The sequence below is a fragment of the Lissotriton helveticus genome, chromosome 2_1, assembly GCF_964261635.1.
Source record: "Lissotriton helveticus chromosome 2_1, aLisHel1.1, whole genome shotgun sequence".
NCBI lineage: Eukaryota > Metazoa > Chordata > Amphibia > Caudata > Salamandridae > Lissotriton > Lissotriton helveticus.
In genome coordinates this window covers 263,841,510-263,856,250 of record NC_136059.1, presented here as the reverse complement: position 1 = coordinate 263,856,250, position 14,741 = coordinate 263,841,510, and the positions used below count along the sequence as shown (strand labels likewise).

Genomic DNA, 14,741 nt, shown 5'->3' with positions numbered 1-14,741 from the left:
TCACAACCTGATCTCCTTACACACTACAGGCACTCAACTCTGCAAGACAATACAACACAACAATACAACGTATCACCGCAATCTAATAACGCATGACCCTTTTTCATACTCACTCTCTTTCCGACCTGCTGCTTTCTGCCGCACCGTCACTCTCCGTCAGTTTCCATGGAGCGCCATCCTCCGTCCGCGACTCTCTGGACACTCGCCATTGGTTCTCTATGGGCCTCGGGGAAATCTCAACTTACTCTAGATTGCCCTCACTCCAGAAGATAAACCATCCTACTCTGCTACCAACTGAAAGGTCGGGATTTTTGCTTCTAGAGTCTGCTTACCATTCTCCAGAATCCCGTCACAGGTCGACTGGACCTTTTTACCTGTCATAGAATGAATTAGGCAATCTATCTACCAATTGTCAATCAAATTCTTCGATTCCCGTTGTTTCCCCCAAAGAACCACTGACTAAGAACTAAATTTAAAGATTTATTACATAACCAAAAACAACTGAAGGTATAAACACCTCAGCAAAAGGTTCAGAAGATAAACAGGCACTAATACAAACATAACTCTACGGAAAAGTCTCAGACGGCTTATGAACAATACAAGAATCAATTCCAGAATCATCAGGCTAATAAGAATTGCTATAACCTGAGTTCTAGTTTGCATTGGGAAAGAATATCAATCAGGTTAATCTGTCCCTACACTATACTAAGTGACATCCCTACTCAACAATAGCCCAACCTAATAAAGGTGTCAGCCGTGGTGACTTCCAAAGAAGTTCACTCACTTTCTCTCTACTCAGTCTAGAGACTCTCCAGTCATAGCTAAGCTTTCTGTCAACCAACTGCTCCCTTTCACACCTCAGCCCATCTGCTCTGCCTCTACCCTTGGGGTGCTGTCCCTAATACAAACCCCACAATGCGGACGACACGCCTTCAGGTACGCCCCTCTCAAAAGTGTTGGTTTTCTGAATTTTCCACCATGGCACATCTCCATCTTTGTCCGTTCAGGTGTCCTTGGGTCCCAGACTCTCCTTCGCTTCAAGTTGCTTCCATGAATTCCTCGGCTACTCCTCCATGTCTGAGTCTAGCATCCTAACACTCATACACAATGGACCCTTCTACTTTACTGTCTACTTGATCCTGCACCTGCAAAGGAATACATGTGAACCGGCTCTCAAATTCTTTAATGTTGCAATTTGACTTTAGCTAAAAGCAGCTTTCTCCATAAAAACAATTCTATAATTTAATGCTAAGCAAAAAAAATTTCGATCAGGCCTACACAATTTTCCATAAACTGGGCCTCTGCACGTTTATAGACCCAACATACTAACATGAGCATCTCGTTCGTTTCTTAGGCCTCCATCTTTAAAGCAGATACATTTTCTACTTCAAGCACTTGTATAACGTATAAAAGATACACTATGAACTCTAATATAGCAGAACTAAATATACAATGGTGATTTCACTAAAACACCTCCTATTAATGAAAGGCTTCACGTCAAATGACATTTCTATGTTAGAACGACATTTATTAATTTTCAAAACTCTTAACATTAGCTCTACATGTGTTTCAACTACCGAATACATTAGTCCTCAACCCTACATTACAGTTTGAACACGATTAGTGAGTCCTCTACATATGCGGGTGTTAACTACTTGTACATATGGAACACCCCTACAACATTTTTCTCTCAGTTGGCGCTCTCTCAATCGCACTATACTAATCCATATAACATAACGTGTGTCTTCTGTTTCTACTAGCTGTTGTGTCTCGGTCAGGCCGCACACCTACTTCCTGATAGTTGGTGGTATTCTTCCGCAAAATTTGTTCCAGTTGGAATCCTATGGCCTGTAGGAGTTCCCTGTTAAGTATCCTTTAGACTAGGCCAACCTAGAAGTGTGTCAACTTGCTTGAATGATAAGTAATCTCTTTTTAAAATGTCGTTTCAGTTTTGATCCAAAGAGAGCAGTCCAGCAGCTGAGGGCCTGTGGTGTGTTGGAGACGATACGTATCAGTGCAGCCGGCTACCCATCCAGGTACTAAAAACACCAGTTAACCAACTAATGTATTACTTAGGGTGTGTGTTTATTCCAGTGTTGTACGCAGCAGTGTACACTCTATTTTTGCATTCTTTTGATAAGGTCACACAAGCGGCTGAGAGTACGGGACACATGCGCATGAGGCCGTTAGAAGTGCTGGGTAAACTGTTGTAAAAGATGCAGTGGGTTGTAAATGCTAAGGCGGTAGTATTTACAGATTCCTGGTGATATTTTCAAAGCAACAATTCCATTTTGGTCCGACTTCATTTTCAGGGAACCTTTAGATTACTGTCTTCACAAATGTCTGTTTTCGTTAGCTGATATATGGCCACCTGTAGTATTTAGTCTTGTGCGTCTTTGTAACTTTCAGTAGATGTTACTGTTTTCACTTTCACCAAACATAGGCATTGGGCTGTAGATTAGTATTACATAGACAAGGGGACAAGATCCTTTGCTCCGGGAGACAAGAACTTATGTCACTATAATGCTAAAGGTTTCAGATTGCATATGTGTGACATTTTCATAATTTCAGTGTAATTATGAGTGACATTTAACGACTATGAGTGACAAATTCTTGCGAGCAAAATCGAGCAACAAAGACGAGGGAAACATATAAATATCAGAAATTACACCCATTTGAGCAATGAAAAACTCTAAGAAGAAATACATTAAAACTGCTGCAAAGCTCCAGAAATGGAAGGCAGCGTGGAACCCGACTGTCCCAAACAGGATTTGAGAGGCTCCAGCGAGGATCGCAGGCAATCTTTCACTCCGCAGAATGCAGAAATGAAGCTAAGGACTTTCTGTGCTTTCATGATGAAACTCAAGGAGCAACTCTTTTGTGAGATTCCTCAAGTGCATTAAGTGCATGGTCTTAAAATCATGGGGCTCCTGTACAGTGGCTCTGGGAACACGCCTCATTTTAAATGTGTTCCTAAAATGAAAGTGAACATCATCAAGATTCAAACAAATAAAAACATAACACCCCAAAGCAATACTGAAACAGACTTTCCGGACATGTAAACCCTAACTGGAGTCATGATACCAGTACAATGCATGAACGTAAGTAAAATAATGCTGCAAGTGCTTCCTGTGCGACGTGTGAAAATATTAAAGAGCAGCACTTTCGATGAACTACCGGTTAACTTTCCTTTAAAAAACTGTTTAGTAAGAACTCCTGGCGCTTCAGCAGTAACTTTGTGTTGGAAAACGGGGCAGCATCTGTGAGGCCTGCACACATAACATGACTACATTTGTCCTTCACTGGGAAACAAACACCCAATTGTAGCTCCTGACTCTCAGAGGGTAGCATTGCAGAGCAGTCTGAGGCTTACTCAAGGGAGGTGGTGTGGGCTAGTAATCGCAATTTGCAGATACGCAAAAATAACACTCAATAATTGATTGTCCAGTCTGTACTTTGCTTTGTAAAAGTAAGAGTACATGTATTAAACATTCAAACTACTCAATACTATGCACCTATTTACAAATATACATAAGCTGTTGGAATTACATTGTGACATTGGGTAACATCTCCACCCCTCCCCCGGGGGGGGGGTATAGTACCACCACTCCCATGTATGCACATCATCTTGCCCCCAATGCAGTGAGTTGGACATAACCTGGAGCGAGGGCCTTGTGCACCGGCACCATCCCAGTGGCATCCCACCACCTCAACAAGCATTTAAAATAGGTAACCCTGCCTTGGTGACACACAACCCTGACCGAGCATTTCCTACTGACCATAAAGTATGCACCTCTATACCTTAAGGGCTAGCAGTCTGGGTTCTTCACCTAAGCGCAGCAGCAAGAATACATGTTTACGCACACTTGAGAATGACAGTACTCAGCACATTTGGGTATCATTATAATGCTTTTCAATTACAGCCCCCAAAGGCATCACAAATGAAATCACAGATTACGCCTATACAGCCAGACACCCTAGCAGGAATGTCTGACAACAAAACCCACTTTGCTTATGACATCGCCCTACACCAGTACTTCACATTGCACACGTGACCTTCAGTCCCTCTAAAAGAAATAAAATTAATAAAAGTATTTCTGGTGCAATTACACCTCTTGACCTCCAGGGGATGCCCTTCTCCAGACATTCTCAATTCAGCACTTCACTCCTTGATGCAATTATCAAAACACCCTCAGCTGAAGAACAAAAGTTCCAGCCTAGATGCTGGCTGAGCCCTTGAGCGGTTATTCCTTTCAAATCCCCAGGACACCTAGGGTGACTTGTCTCTCCATGCCTCCAGCACCTTTTCACCATTGAGGGTGACCCCAAAGCGGCAGACTTCCAAATGCCTGGCAAGGCATTATGGGGTGATTGTGCTCCTGTTCGTGGATATTTTATTAGCAGCTCTCCCACTGCGCTGGGGAGAGCTGCAATGCCGCCGCCTCCTCTGCCGGCCTCGGTGGGGGCCTGGTCCCACCCAGACCCCCAGGTGAGAGCCCACCCCCGGCCGTTCGTCAACTTTTTGGGGGCCCGGTCCCACCCGGCCCCTTGGTGTCGCCACTCTTCTTCCGGGGGTCCCGGTCCCACCTGGGACCCCCGCGTGCCTTCTTGCTGCAGGGCAGCCCGGGGAGCTCACCCCCGGCTGCCCCTTGCCAGCCCTAAACGCGGCCAGCACCCTCTTGTGCTGCCGCGGGAGCCGACGGGGATCTTCTGGTCTGCCCGCTCCAGCGGGCTGACATGTCTCCATCCCCCGGTCCAGCAGGACCGTGGGGGAGTGCGGCGGCACTCCCCCAGCGTCCTCCCACTCTTCGGGGCCCGGCGACGGCGCCCCCCCTTCACCACTTGCATCGGGGCCAGGGTGGGCTCCTGGCACCCCGTGGGGGCATTTTCACAGGGAGCGCAACGCGCTGCCCGGCTTCCCTCCTCACGGGGTATGGTGCGCGGTTCTAGGGCCAGCACCACATCATATCACCCTGATTAGATGCTACTTCTGAAATGTGCCGGCGGTGCTCACATTACTGAAATAGAATGACTAAATAATTAATTGACGTAGACATTACTTTGACATTCTTTCAGATTAGTGTCATAAACCACAAAAGAAAATAGCTGAGGATTAGGGAGCTGTGATCTCAGGAAACCAAAGGGATTAAGGGGAGCGGGCTACGATCCTGTGCAACGCAGATGGATTAAGCGTAGTGAAATGTGATACTGTAGAAATTAAACGGATTAAAGAGTTGATCTGTGATCCTATGGCAAAATAACAAGGTATTTTGCAGGTGGGTTCTAAACCTGCAGGAAGAAAATTGGATAAATTAGTGTCATCTATGAATATCTTGGCAGACTAGCATTTAAGATAATTTCCTGTTAAAACTTGGGTTGAAAGGATGTATGACAAAGCTTCCGTTCACACTATTCAAGTTCACAGTGTTTTGTAGCACAAAACTCTCAGATACACTGTTTTTCCCAGGAGCACACATTTTGTTTAGATGGATGCTGGGATTAGGGCTCCAAGCAAGCATGGCTGAAGACGGCTGAATTGTCAGAAACCGGTCCTAGGAAGCTTGTTTCCGGTCCAGGGAAGGCATGGCTTGGCAGTTCGGGCTAGACTGTTCCCATGAGGCACATGGTCAGACTGATTTGCATATGGCCATGTCTGAACTGGGGTGGCAGAGTGGGCTAAAGAACGGTGATGGATTAAACCCAGATCTGTTGACGGGGTGTGAGTGTTTGATTGGTTCAAATGCTCCGTCCATCACCACCCCCTTTTGTACCGGGATTAGGGCTCCGGCCGCCTGGTTTCACAATCAACAGTTTAGCTGCTGGACCTGTGCTCACTATGCCTCGTTTGCTCTGTCAGGGACCAATAGCGGTGTTTTAGTCTACGGTGGGCTACGCTCTGAAGGGGCTCTATTAATACTCATGTGCTATTTGCCTGTTTTCATGGCAGACTCCTGCTTCTGTTGATGGATGGACTGCAGTGCATTCGTCCTGTGTCGGTGACCCATTTCCTCCACTCTAGCTCTAGGGGAGGGGGTGTGACATGAAGTGACAGCCAGACAGCCTCAGAGATAGCAAGTCCTGCGCTCCAGGGCTCTTCCATAATTAATGTGGCAATTTGCTGGCCCAGGGTGGCTGAGTAAAGTTCAATGAACGCCTGTCCTGCAGGCTTTAATAATTCAAGGTGTCTGAAGTTGCTCAGCCCCATGCGTTGTGACACAAGGACACTTAGATTCCTGGGATCACACCTGCTCGGCACAGCAGCCTTCTTCAGCCGTGTCAGTGAAAGCATGGTGGCTCTGCTCATAAATGACAGACTGTTATAGTTCCAAAAGAGGATGCATTGAGTGAGTGCACAGGGCAGGGAGGTCTTTATCAGCCTGGATTAATCAACAGTATTGAAGGTGAACGTCGGTAAAATCATCTGTTTTGTGCATCGGAATTTATTGGCAATGCCAGCTCTTAGAAGAGTGTGATTTATGTTAGTTCGCCTCTACCTGTTGCATGCTGTAAATAAAGGGTGAATGTAGCTCTTACAGTGTCACAGGAGTGATCATTACCAGAGGGTGGTTACATGGGCAAACCCACTTCAGGAAGGGACTCAAGACCTGGCTTTTCGGCTGATACCTGCAGCACAGCGCCTGGATACCCTCTAGGGTGATAAGCGGCACTATACAAGTACGTCTTGATTGACTGACTGACCTTTTGAGTGATGGAAGGAAACCGTAGCTTAGCGTGCAGTGAAATGTTAAGGCCTGTAGGTTTACTTTGGATTTGGGTGACGGTCCTTGCACATGGGAGGTGTTACCTTCTTTTAGAGATTTTAGGGTTCTCTCATTTGCATTTCTTGGGTTCTTAACTGCCTTCATACCACATTTGGTATTTGCGATTCGTTAGCTACTTTCATGAAGCCCAATTCTGGTTTGATAAGCAATAAACACACAAAAGGGGATGGGGGAATGCTTGCAAATTGGCTAAGCCACTGGCACTTGCTTGGGTAATATTCCAACCCATTGTTTTTGCACACTGTGCCACTCTAGATAGAGGGCCTCTTTATGTAAATTGTTGCTGACCCTGCTCCAGATGGCATCGTATCATCCCATGGCTACCTTCGGAAGGGAACACAAGCACCCCACATCGTCAAGGCATAAAAGCGAAACAGCTAGTCAATAGCATATGCTGAGATTGTAAACATCCAGGAGCAACCTCAAGAACATGCTAACGTGTCTGATTTTCTGTTTGCCCAGTGATACTGAGCAGAGCTATTTCCAGTGCAGTTCCAGAAATTAACAATAATTATTTTGTTGCCTTGATGAAATATTCATACCTGGTACCCGTTCTTCCATTCCACCACTTGTCCACTTTTTGATCATGATGCAGGAACAACTGTTACAGCCACTGTTCAGCTTTCCTAAGTAACACTTGGCCTGTTGTTCACCATTTCCTGTCATCACATGCTAAGTGGCACCATCCTCCCAAGCTTCTTGAGGCTTCTGTTGGCCTTGAGGGTGCAGCCTGTTATCTCTTCAAGATTATATTTTGGCAAGGAGAGGTACTAAGTTGGTCCATATGTTGCTCGCGATATATTGACAGGTGGCAATGATGTTAGAACCCTGATTCATTGTGATCCGGTTGTATACTTTTGCACCGTCAACCATAGTAACTTGCTTCATACTTTAGGTGTGGTTAACTTCACAGGTTATATCATTCAGTGGCTTGCATCCTTTTTGGGTCATAAACTTCTTTCACTCAATTAATTTCACTCTCACTTTTATCCTCTCGTGATTTTTCCCAGGCGCCTACGTGAAGGAACATTGGGGCATATTACCAACAACTAGCGATATTTATCCCTAAATGCGCTTAGCGACTTTTTTTTTATTGTTGCCTATCGCTGGATATTTTAGCAGAGAAAACATGCTATTAGCAATGTTTTTCTCCATAGCGCTAAAATATCCAGCGATAGCGGCGTAATGCGAGAATATCGCTGAGAATATAGTGATATTTTCGCATTAGCGACGAAATGCTCTTAGCCATGTTATCCACCTCCCACTGGATAACATGGCTAAGAACTGGTCAGAGCAAGTGTTAGTTTTTGGCGATAGCGGGAATATTTCCATCACTACGCCAGCCTTGTGAATAGGCGATAGCGACGTTATCGACTGCTTTCAGGCGCTAACGGGTTGGGTACGCCCACTTTGCATGTCATTAGCGATAAATATCGCTGACATGCAAAGCGGGCCCCAAACCGCTCACTATCGCCTTCAAGCTGTCGCTAACTGCTGTTAGCGACAGCTTGATAATAGGGCGATAGAATTTTTGCTGCTTAGCGGCCGAAAACGGCCGTTAAACCGGCGAAAAGTGCCTATCGCCCCCCTTGATAATATGCCCCATTGATTGTTACTGTAGGGGAAAGAGCAACAGTCTTGATGTGAACTGTGGCTTTACTCCCACCAAGCTAGGATAATCAAATTGTTAGTAGGTGAGATGCTTTATTTGACTCACCTATGGTAGCTGGCACAAGTTGCAAAGCCTTCTTTAGAGAAAAATGCTATCAATATATGTTCAATGACATCAAAGCAGCAGCAAGGGCTAGAGATAAACCAATTTCAGAAAGAGAAAAGTTAAAAGAGTAAATGGAAACAAACATAAAGAAAACCTGACTTTCCCTGGCCATTTGGCTTTAAAGCATGGCTGGACACAAGTTGATGGTTCACCCGAGGCAAAATGTATAGATAAGTGGTATCTAGACAACCTTCGTGGATGACTAACAACTGAGCATATTGAGGTGGGAATTGGTGGTTCATCAATGCAAGCTTTTTACCTTCGGGCTTCAGTGGGATAAGGCTGAAAGCTGTAGCCAAGCAGATCTCCTGAAGATCAGATATTTCTTTTTTATGACCATAATGTTCAGAGAATGACAAGTGCTAAAATATAGCTGGCAAGGTCACTGGATTCTTGGATACCAGACCAGGTGTTCATGTTGAAGGTGGGCTCTCCACAACGCCAGTTCATGGCAACACCAAAATGCCCAGCTACATGATATTTCTATGATTACTCTCCTGTAGCTCCAACTCATTGAATCTATAATTAATTCTCCACTCTTCAGCCACTGATGAGAGGTTTGACATGGTCAGGGTGACGAATTGCATATGTACTTTGGATTTTTATTGTTTGGTATCGTTTTGGTTTAGATAAAGATTACTTATTTTTCTAAACTGGAGTGGTATCCATTTTTAGTGTTTTCACTGTATTACTGTATGTGTTCACAAATGCCTCTGAGATAAGCCTGTCTGCTCGTACCAAGCTACCAAGGGAGTGAGCAAGGGTTATTTTAGAAGTGTATCTCCGTTACCCTGACTAGAAGCACGGGTACCTATTTGGACAAGAGTACCTACCTCTGACAACTAGAGACCCCTATTTCTAACACTATACATCTGCGATTTAAAACTTGGCTGTTCATGGCCAAGTTGCAGATTACATTTAACCCATTTAGCATATTTCCTATTGCAAAAGGAATTACTCTCCCGGAATGCTTTCTGAAATTCGCTCAAAGAATTTTCTCTCAGCTTTAGAGGTCTAGGATAAGGTATTCTTCAGCTGGCCATCTGCAGCACTGTTATTTATACTGCCTTCTAGAACCTGGATTTCCGATGAATACCTCTAATTGCGGATTCTTCAGCTCTTGAATCTCCCCAGGTGGCACATAGCCTGGCCCTACTTAGAGTGATCGCATGCGACTGAGCTGTGATAGCATTATAAGCCGCGTATCTTTGACCTACCTCTCAACCAAGTCTGAGTGGTACACAGTATTACTCTCAAGTCAGTCAGATACTTTTTTTGCAGTTTCGTTTAGGCATCAAAGACAAGGTTAAAAGCAGGATTTTTAGATAAGCTCTGAAAAGGAGAAAAGTGAGACGAGAAGCTACACGGTGTGTACTGAATACTGATTTAGCCGAGAAAGACATTGCTACATTAGTATAAGAATAGAGTATGTTATGCCAAGGGACCAGAAAAGGTTGCTCATAGAAAGTCAATGTACAGAGCAGCCTCAGTCAATAAGTAGTTTTTGTCGGTTTCTGATAGGAAAATGTGTCTGTTAATGTATATAAATAACCCTTTAAACTATTTTAAAAATTGGAATATGTAATTTGCACTATTTGCCGACCAGCCCCTGAATACTGATTGTAACATTTTTCATTCTTAATATATTTTGTATGTTTTCTTTTATATTTGTGGATGATATATGCCACTTTTATGTATATGATCGTTGTCTCTTTTCTGGATTTGACCATAAATCCAAATAAAGATTTTTGATTGATTCAATAAGTAGTTTTTCCACAGCACGAATTTGATGCAGAAAAGCGAAATAAATTGTGAAAGGACGAACAGAATGCTACGTGGATCTTATTGGCTTTTTAAATGATTCATGCATTTTTAATTCTTAACATTTGGGTTGGCAATTTCGAAACCAAAAGTGACACATTTATTTTCAAAGACGGAATGTCAAGAATATGTCATGTTCAATCAGAGACCCAAATATACTGCTTGCCCGTCACTATTATATTAATGACATAACAGTATATTACGCTCATGGATGTTGTGTAGACGTGAAATTGTCATGAAACATAAAAAGTAAGGAACCTAGGAATTAGTTTTGATGCTGAGTTCTGTTTCACTCTTCAAGTCAATGTAGTGATTCGAAGGGTTACTATGGAACCCTCACGCCTCTATAAAATTATACTGCCCATATATCATGAGAGTGCTGGTCATGGGACTTCTAGCCACATGCATTGTCATCTGCTCTGAACTTCCAAAGAACTAATTGCCATGACCCTGGGTTGTAAGACCAGACCACTAGAAAGTGCCTGACGCTTGACCACATCAAAGCAGCACTGAAAGTGCTTCACTGACATCCTTGGGATTCCACGACCCAAAGAATTTATAATCTTTGGTTCCCACTATTCAACAAGACTGCACACCTCATCGCCCAATCATCTTTCCATTGACTTCAATATGGCGGCTGATAAAACAACATTCAGTTCAGACACAAAACATATATTTTTTTAATTTTATTTTTTATTTTTTTATTTCAATTTTTTTAATTGTTTTTACAAACATATAACATAAAACATATAAACATCAGCGCATAGTCGTTACAAGGTTGCAGCCCACATTGGCTACGAAGGTCTTATTTATAGTTAGGCTGATATTGGACCTCCCCCAAAAAGTGGTAAAGTGGTGGTTGTCTCATCCGCTGTATTACAAGTCCTTATTGCCCATGGCACTCTAAATCCTTTGTGTTCTTCTCCCCCAAGCCCAAAATAAGGCCATGAGACTTCTCTGCAGCAACGGGCCATGACCGAAGAGCACTAGACAAGGTATACCATCTCCAATGAGACTATAGTGACCCTACGTAGCATCCAATACTTCTAAGTCTACCTTCTCTGGACTCTCAGTACCACTAAGCGGTGGCACTCTCTGCCATTACACTCGAAGACTTGTACCTCTCTTTCTTCTTTCAGGAAAAACCTTAAAACGTGGCTTTTTAATCTTTAACCTGCTCAGTGTTTCTTTTTCCTTTTATTCTCATTCTTTTTTTCTCTATTGTCTGGATAGTGCCAAGACGCCCTCGGTCATTTGTGTGCTTTATACATTTTATTTTCATTTCATTTCTTAGGTAGCTGAAAAGAGACATAAAGAGGTCTATACAACTGTCTATTGAAAATATATCTTCTCCTTCAGTAAAGACTAGAGGAACAGCTTAGTTGGTACTTTGTTTCAAGAGAATCAAAGTGCATTTGGCTTATATTGATCTACTGCATGCAGTCGCTACCGTGAGTGACAGATGATTTGCAACAGATCAGAGGAATCCATTACATCGTATTCTTGCAGCGAGCGAGGGGCGTGGCTGCCTCTACGGGTTGTGCTGCTTTATTATGGTGGTAAAAACCAAGCAGTTAATAGCCTTATTTAGCCCCTGTGAAATGGTTTGCAACTCCTGTGTTTCAACCAATCAAACTTCTGCTGCTTTTAATGTAAGAATGTTCTTGCATGGTTTGTTTTTATCTTTCATCATTTATTCACAAGCTGCAATAAAGATGACTTCAAAGATACACGAGCCCCGAATCAGAAATAAAGTCTGAAATCTAGGCTGGAGAGGTGTGGCGCAGCAGCCAGAGTGGCTGACTCCAGAGCGTGGGGCTCACGGTTCGATCCCTGGCGCCAGCGCCAGCTCAGCTCAGCCTCATGTGACTCTGGTCAATAGCTCACTTAATCTCCTCAATGGCCCCCAGTGCCTTCAAACCTTAACGGGTGATATGTTTGCGCTTTACAAATAGGAATTATTACTATTTTATTATAATGCATCGTGGGTTTCATCCTATGATTTGCATATGCTGCTGACACATAGGAAATTCACTAATATCCCCTAATGTATGTATGAATGGAACAGAAAGTCAACTTTGCATTTCCATGAGTAGTCCGCCAGTCCAACTGCACTGTACTTACTCCTGCATGTTTTCGGTATCATAGACAATCCAGAGCTGCAAGTATTACGGACATGTTAATGAGCAAGTTTTACATTTTTTTTCTTTTTTTAAAATAATTTTCTAGAAGGCAAAAGTTTAACCACATATTGCACACTAATTAAAAATGGGGAGTTAGGGTGTTTTTTTCCACCTAATTTGTATTTACATTCAGCCAGCTCATTGGGCACTGAGTGCAATTGTAAAAATGATGTGTGGAAAGATCATTAGGACTATTTGTGACTATTATCAAAGTTACAGCTTTTTCGGTGTGCTCCATTCCCCAGCGGCCACCATCTTGCTCTTTCTACTCTAACCCTTAAAATAAGTCTTCATAAAAATGTGCCCTCTTTGTCTTATTTATAACCGAAAATTCGACTTTTGAGCCCCTGTGTTTTGTGAGTCATGTTAATATTCTCCAAACTTGGAGGTAATAAATTGAGTGATGTCCCTTCCTTTGATATCATTATCATGAAACAGCGTGCCACATCCCTCCTAGTGCTACTTTGATTAGGGCGAAATGATCAATTGACGTTCAATGATTTTATTGCAAGAACCATGGGCAGTGGGTAAGCTTGACTCAGAGAGACCTATTTGCCCTTCTGGACAGACGTGATAATTGTGCTATGTTGACACTCTATAGCAATGGTTTTAATTAACTGTGCTAATTTAATAAAAAAAAACTTCAAACCTTCTGGACAGACATCCAGAACCAGGACAGGCAAAAGAATCAGTGGACCAATAATATATATGCACTTACAAACTACCACATATCAGATGTGTTCAGCATAACCAACTTCAGACTGTGATGGGTGCCATGGAACTCAGAGGAAGCTGGTAATCCTAGTAACACGTATCCTCTGCTGGCTCTGGAAACACATTGAGTAATGAGTAAATTCATATGGAAGAGGAAGAAGGCAGGTAAGTCAAAGTAGAAGCCACAGCTTGGCCAGGGTGTCTGTCTTTTCTGTAAAGTGTTTTTTTGTAAAGCACAAAGGCAGGCTTTCTCTAATGTACTAGGTGCAATATTCAATTGAGACCTTTAAAGTAATTTGTCAAGTTTCATTTCTAAACCCAAACAAAGCAAACCACACTTACAACCTGTAGTGCAGTAACAGATAACCAATCTTATCAGAGTTCATAATATATCATCAGCAGTTTGACTTTCATAAAAACTCGTTTTCATAGCGTGCATAATCCCACCAGGCTATCCAAGTGCTGTACTACTGTGCTCTCATTGCTCAAGATAACAGTGATTATTGTATAAGTCTCTGAATGAGGGTTGGCTGAGTTGGCCCAGAAACATGCAATATTCGAAGAAACAGAGAACACGACAACGCAGAATTACTGTCATGTTTCACTACTTTTTGGAAAAGATATCTTCCAGCTTTATAACTTGCACATATTTCATTAAATGTGGAATGTGTTATATGTGCCTGTTGCGGGGCATGATAGCATCACTACGGGGACCTAATTAGGATGGTGGTGTAGTCAAATACTACTTTTGCGGGGACTCCAGTGCACTGCTGTGAGCATTCCCCTACTTAAAACCCGCTCTCTTTCATAGTTTTAATATATAATTATTTACTTTACTCTGTGCTTGAAATGGAAATCCCAGAGTACCTGTTTGCCACTGAGAAGCTCAGGTAGTCTCAAATAAAAAATGTTGCATCCCTAGTGAGAAGTCAGATTACAGAGATGCTGGTACTCAGCACCTGACACTGTCTGCCCTTTTGAAGCACTACCTTTAATTGTACACATCCTGCCGTGACCCAAGAACACTTGGACGTAGAATTGTAAGTTAGCCCTTAATGGGACTCAAAGGTAGTTCCCCAGACGTATGTGTGTGTGTGTTATGTTATGTTATGTTATGTGTTTGATAGAGCGCGACAGCTGCCTCAGCAACGAGGCGTCCCGGCGCTGAAACCATAAAATAACCAGAACAGAAAGGAGGGGGGGGAAGGATGCAAAAGGTTAGGACAGTGGGAACAGATGGGTTTTAATTGCCTTCCTGAAAGCGGACAGATTGTCCAGGCAGCGAATGAAAGGAGGTAGGGAATTCCATAGTTTTGCTCCCAGAACTCTGAAGGAGCGGCCCCCAACACGGCAGAGTTTTGTGCGCGGGACCACCACCAGATGTTGGCCCGTGGACCGCAGGTCGCGTTGAGGGGTATAGGGTACTAAAAGCGGTCGAAGAAGTTCAGGGCCATCATTCTTGAG

At 43.3% G+C, this 14,741-nt stretch overlaps 1 protein-coding gene across 1 annotated transcript in view; it reads left to right on the top strand.

The window, feature by feature from the left end:
- MYO5B (myosin VB) overlaps positions 1–14,741 on the top strand; it is a 1,014,515-nt gene that overhangs the window by 762,452 nt on the left and 237,322 nt on the right. Inside the window, exon 17 of the mRNA XM_078674793.1 lies at positions 1,950–2,036. Within this exon, the coding sequence (XP_078530919.1) occupies positions 1,950–2,036 (87 nt within the window). The remainder of the gene's footprint in view (positions 1–1,949; positions 2,037–14,741) is intronic.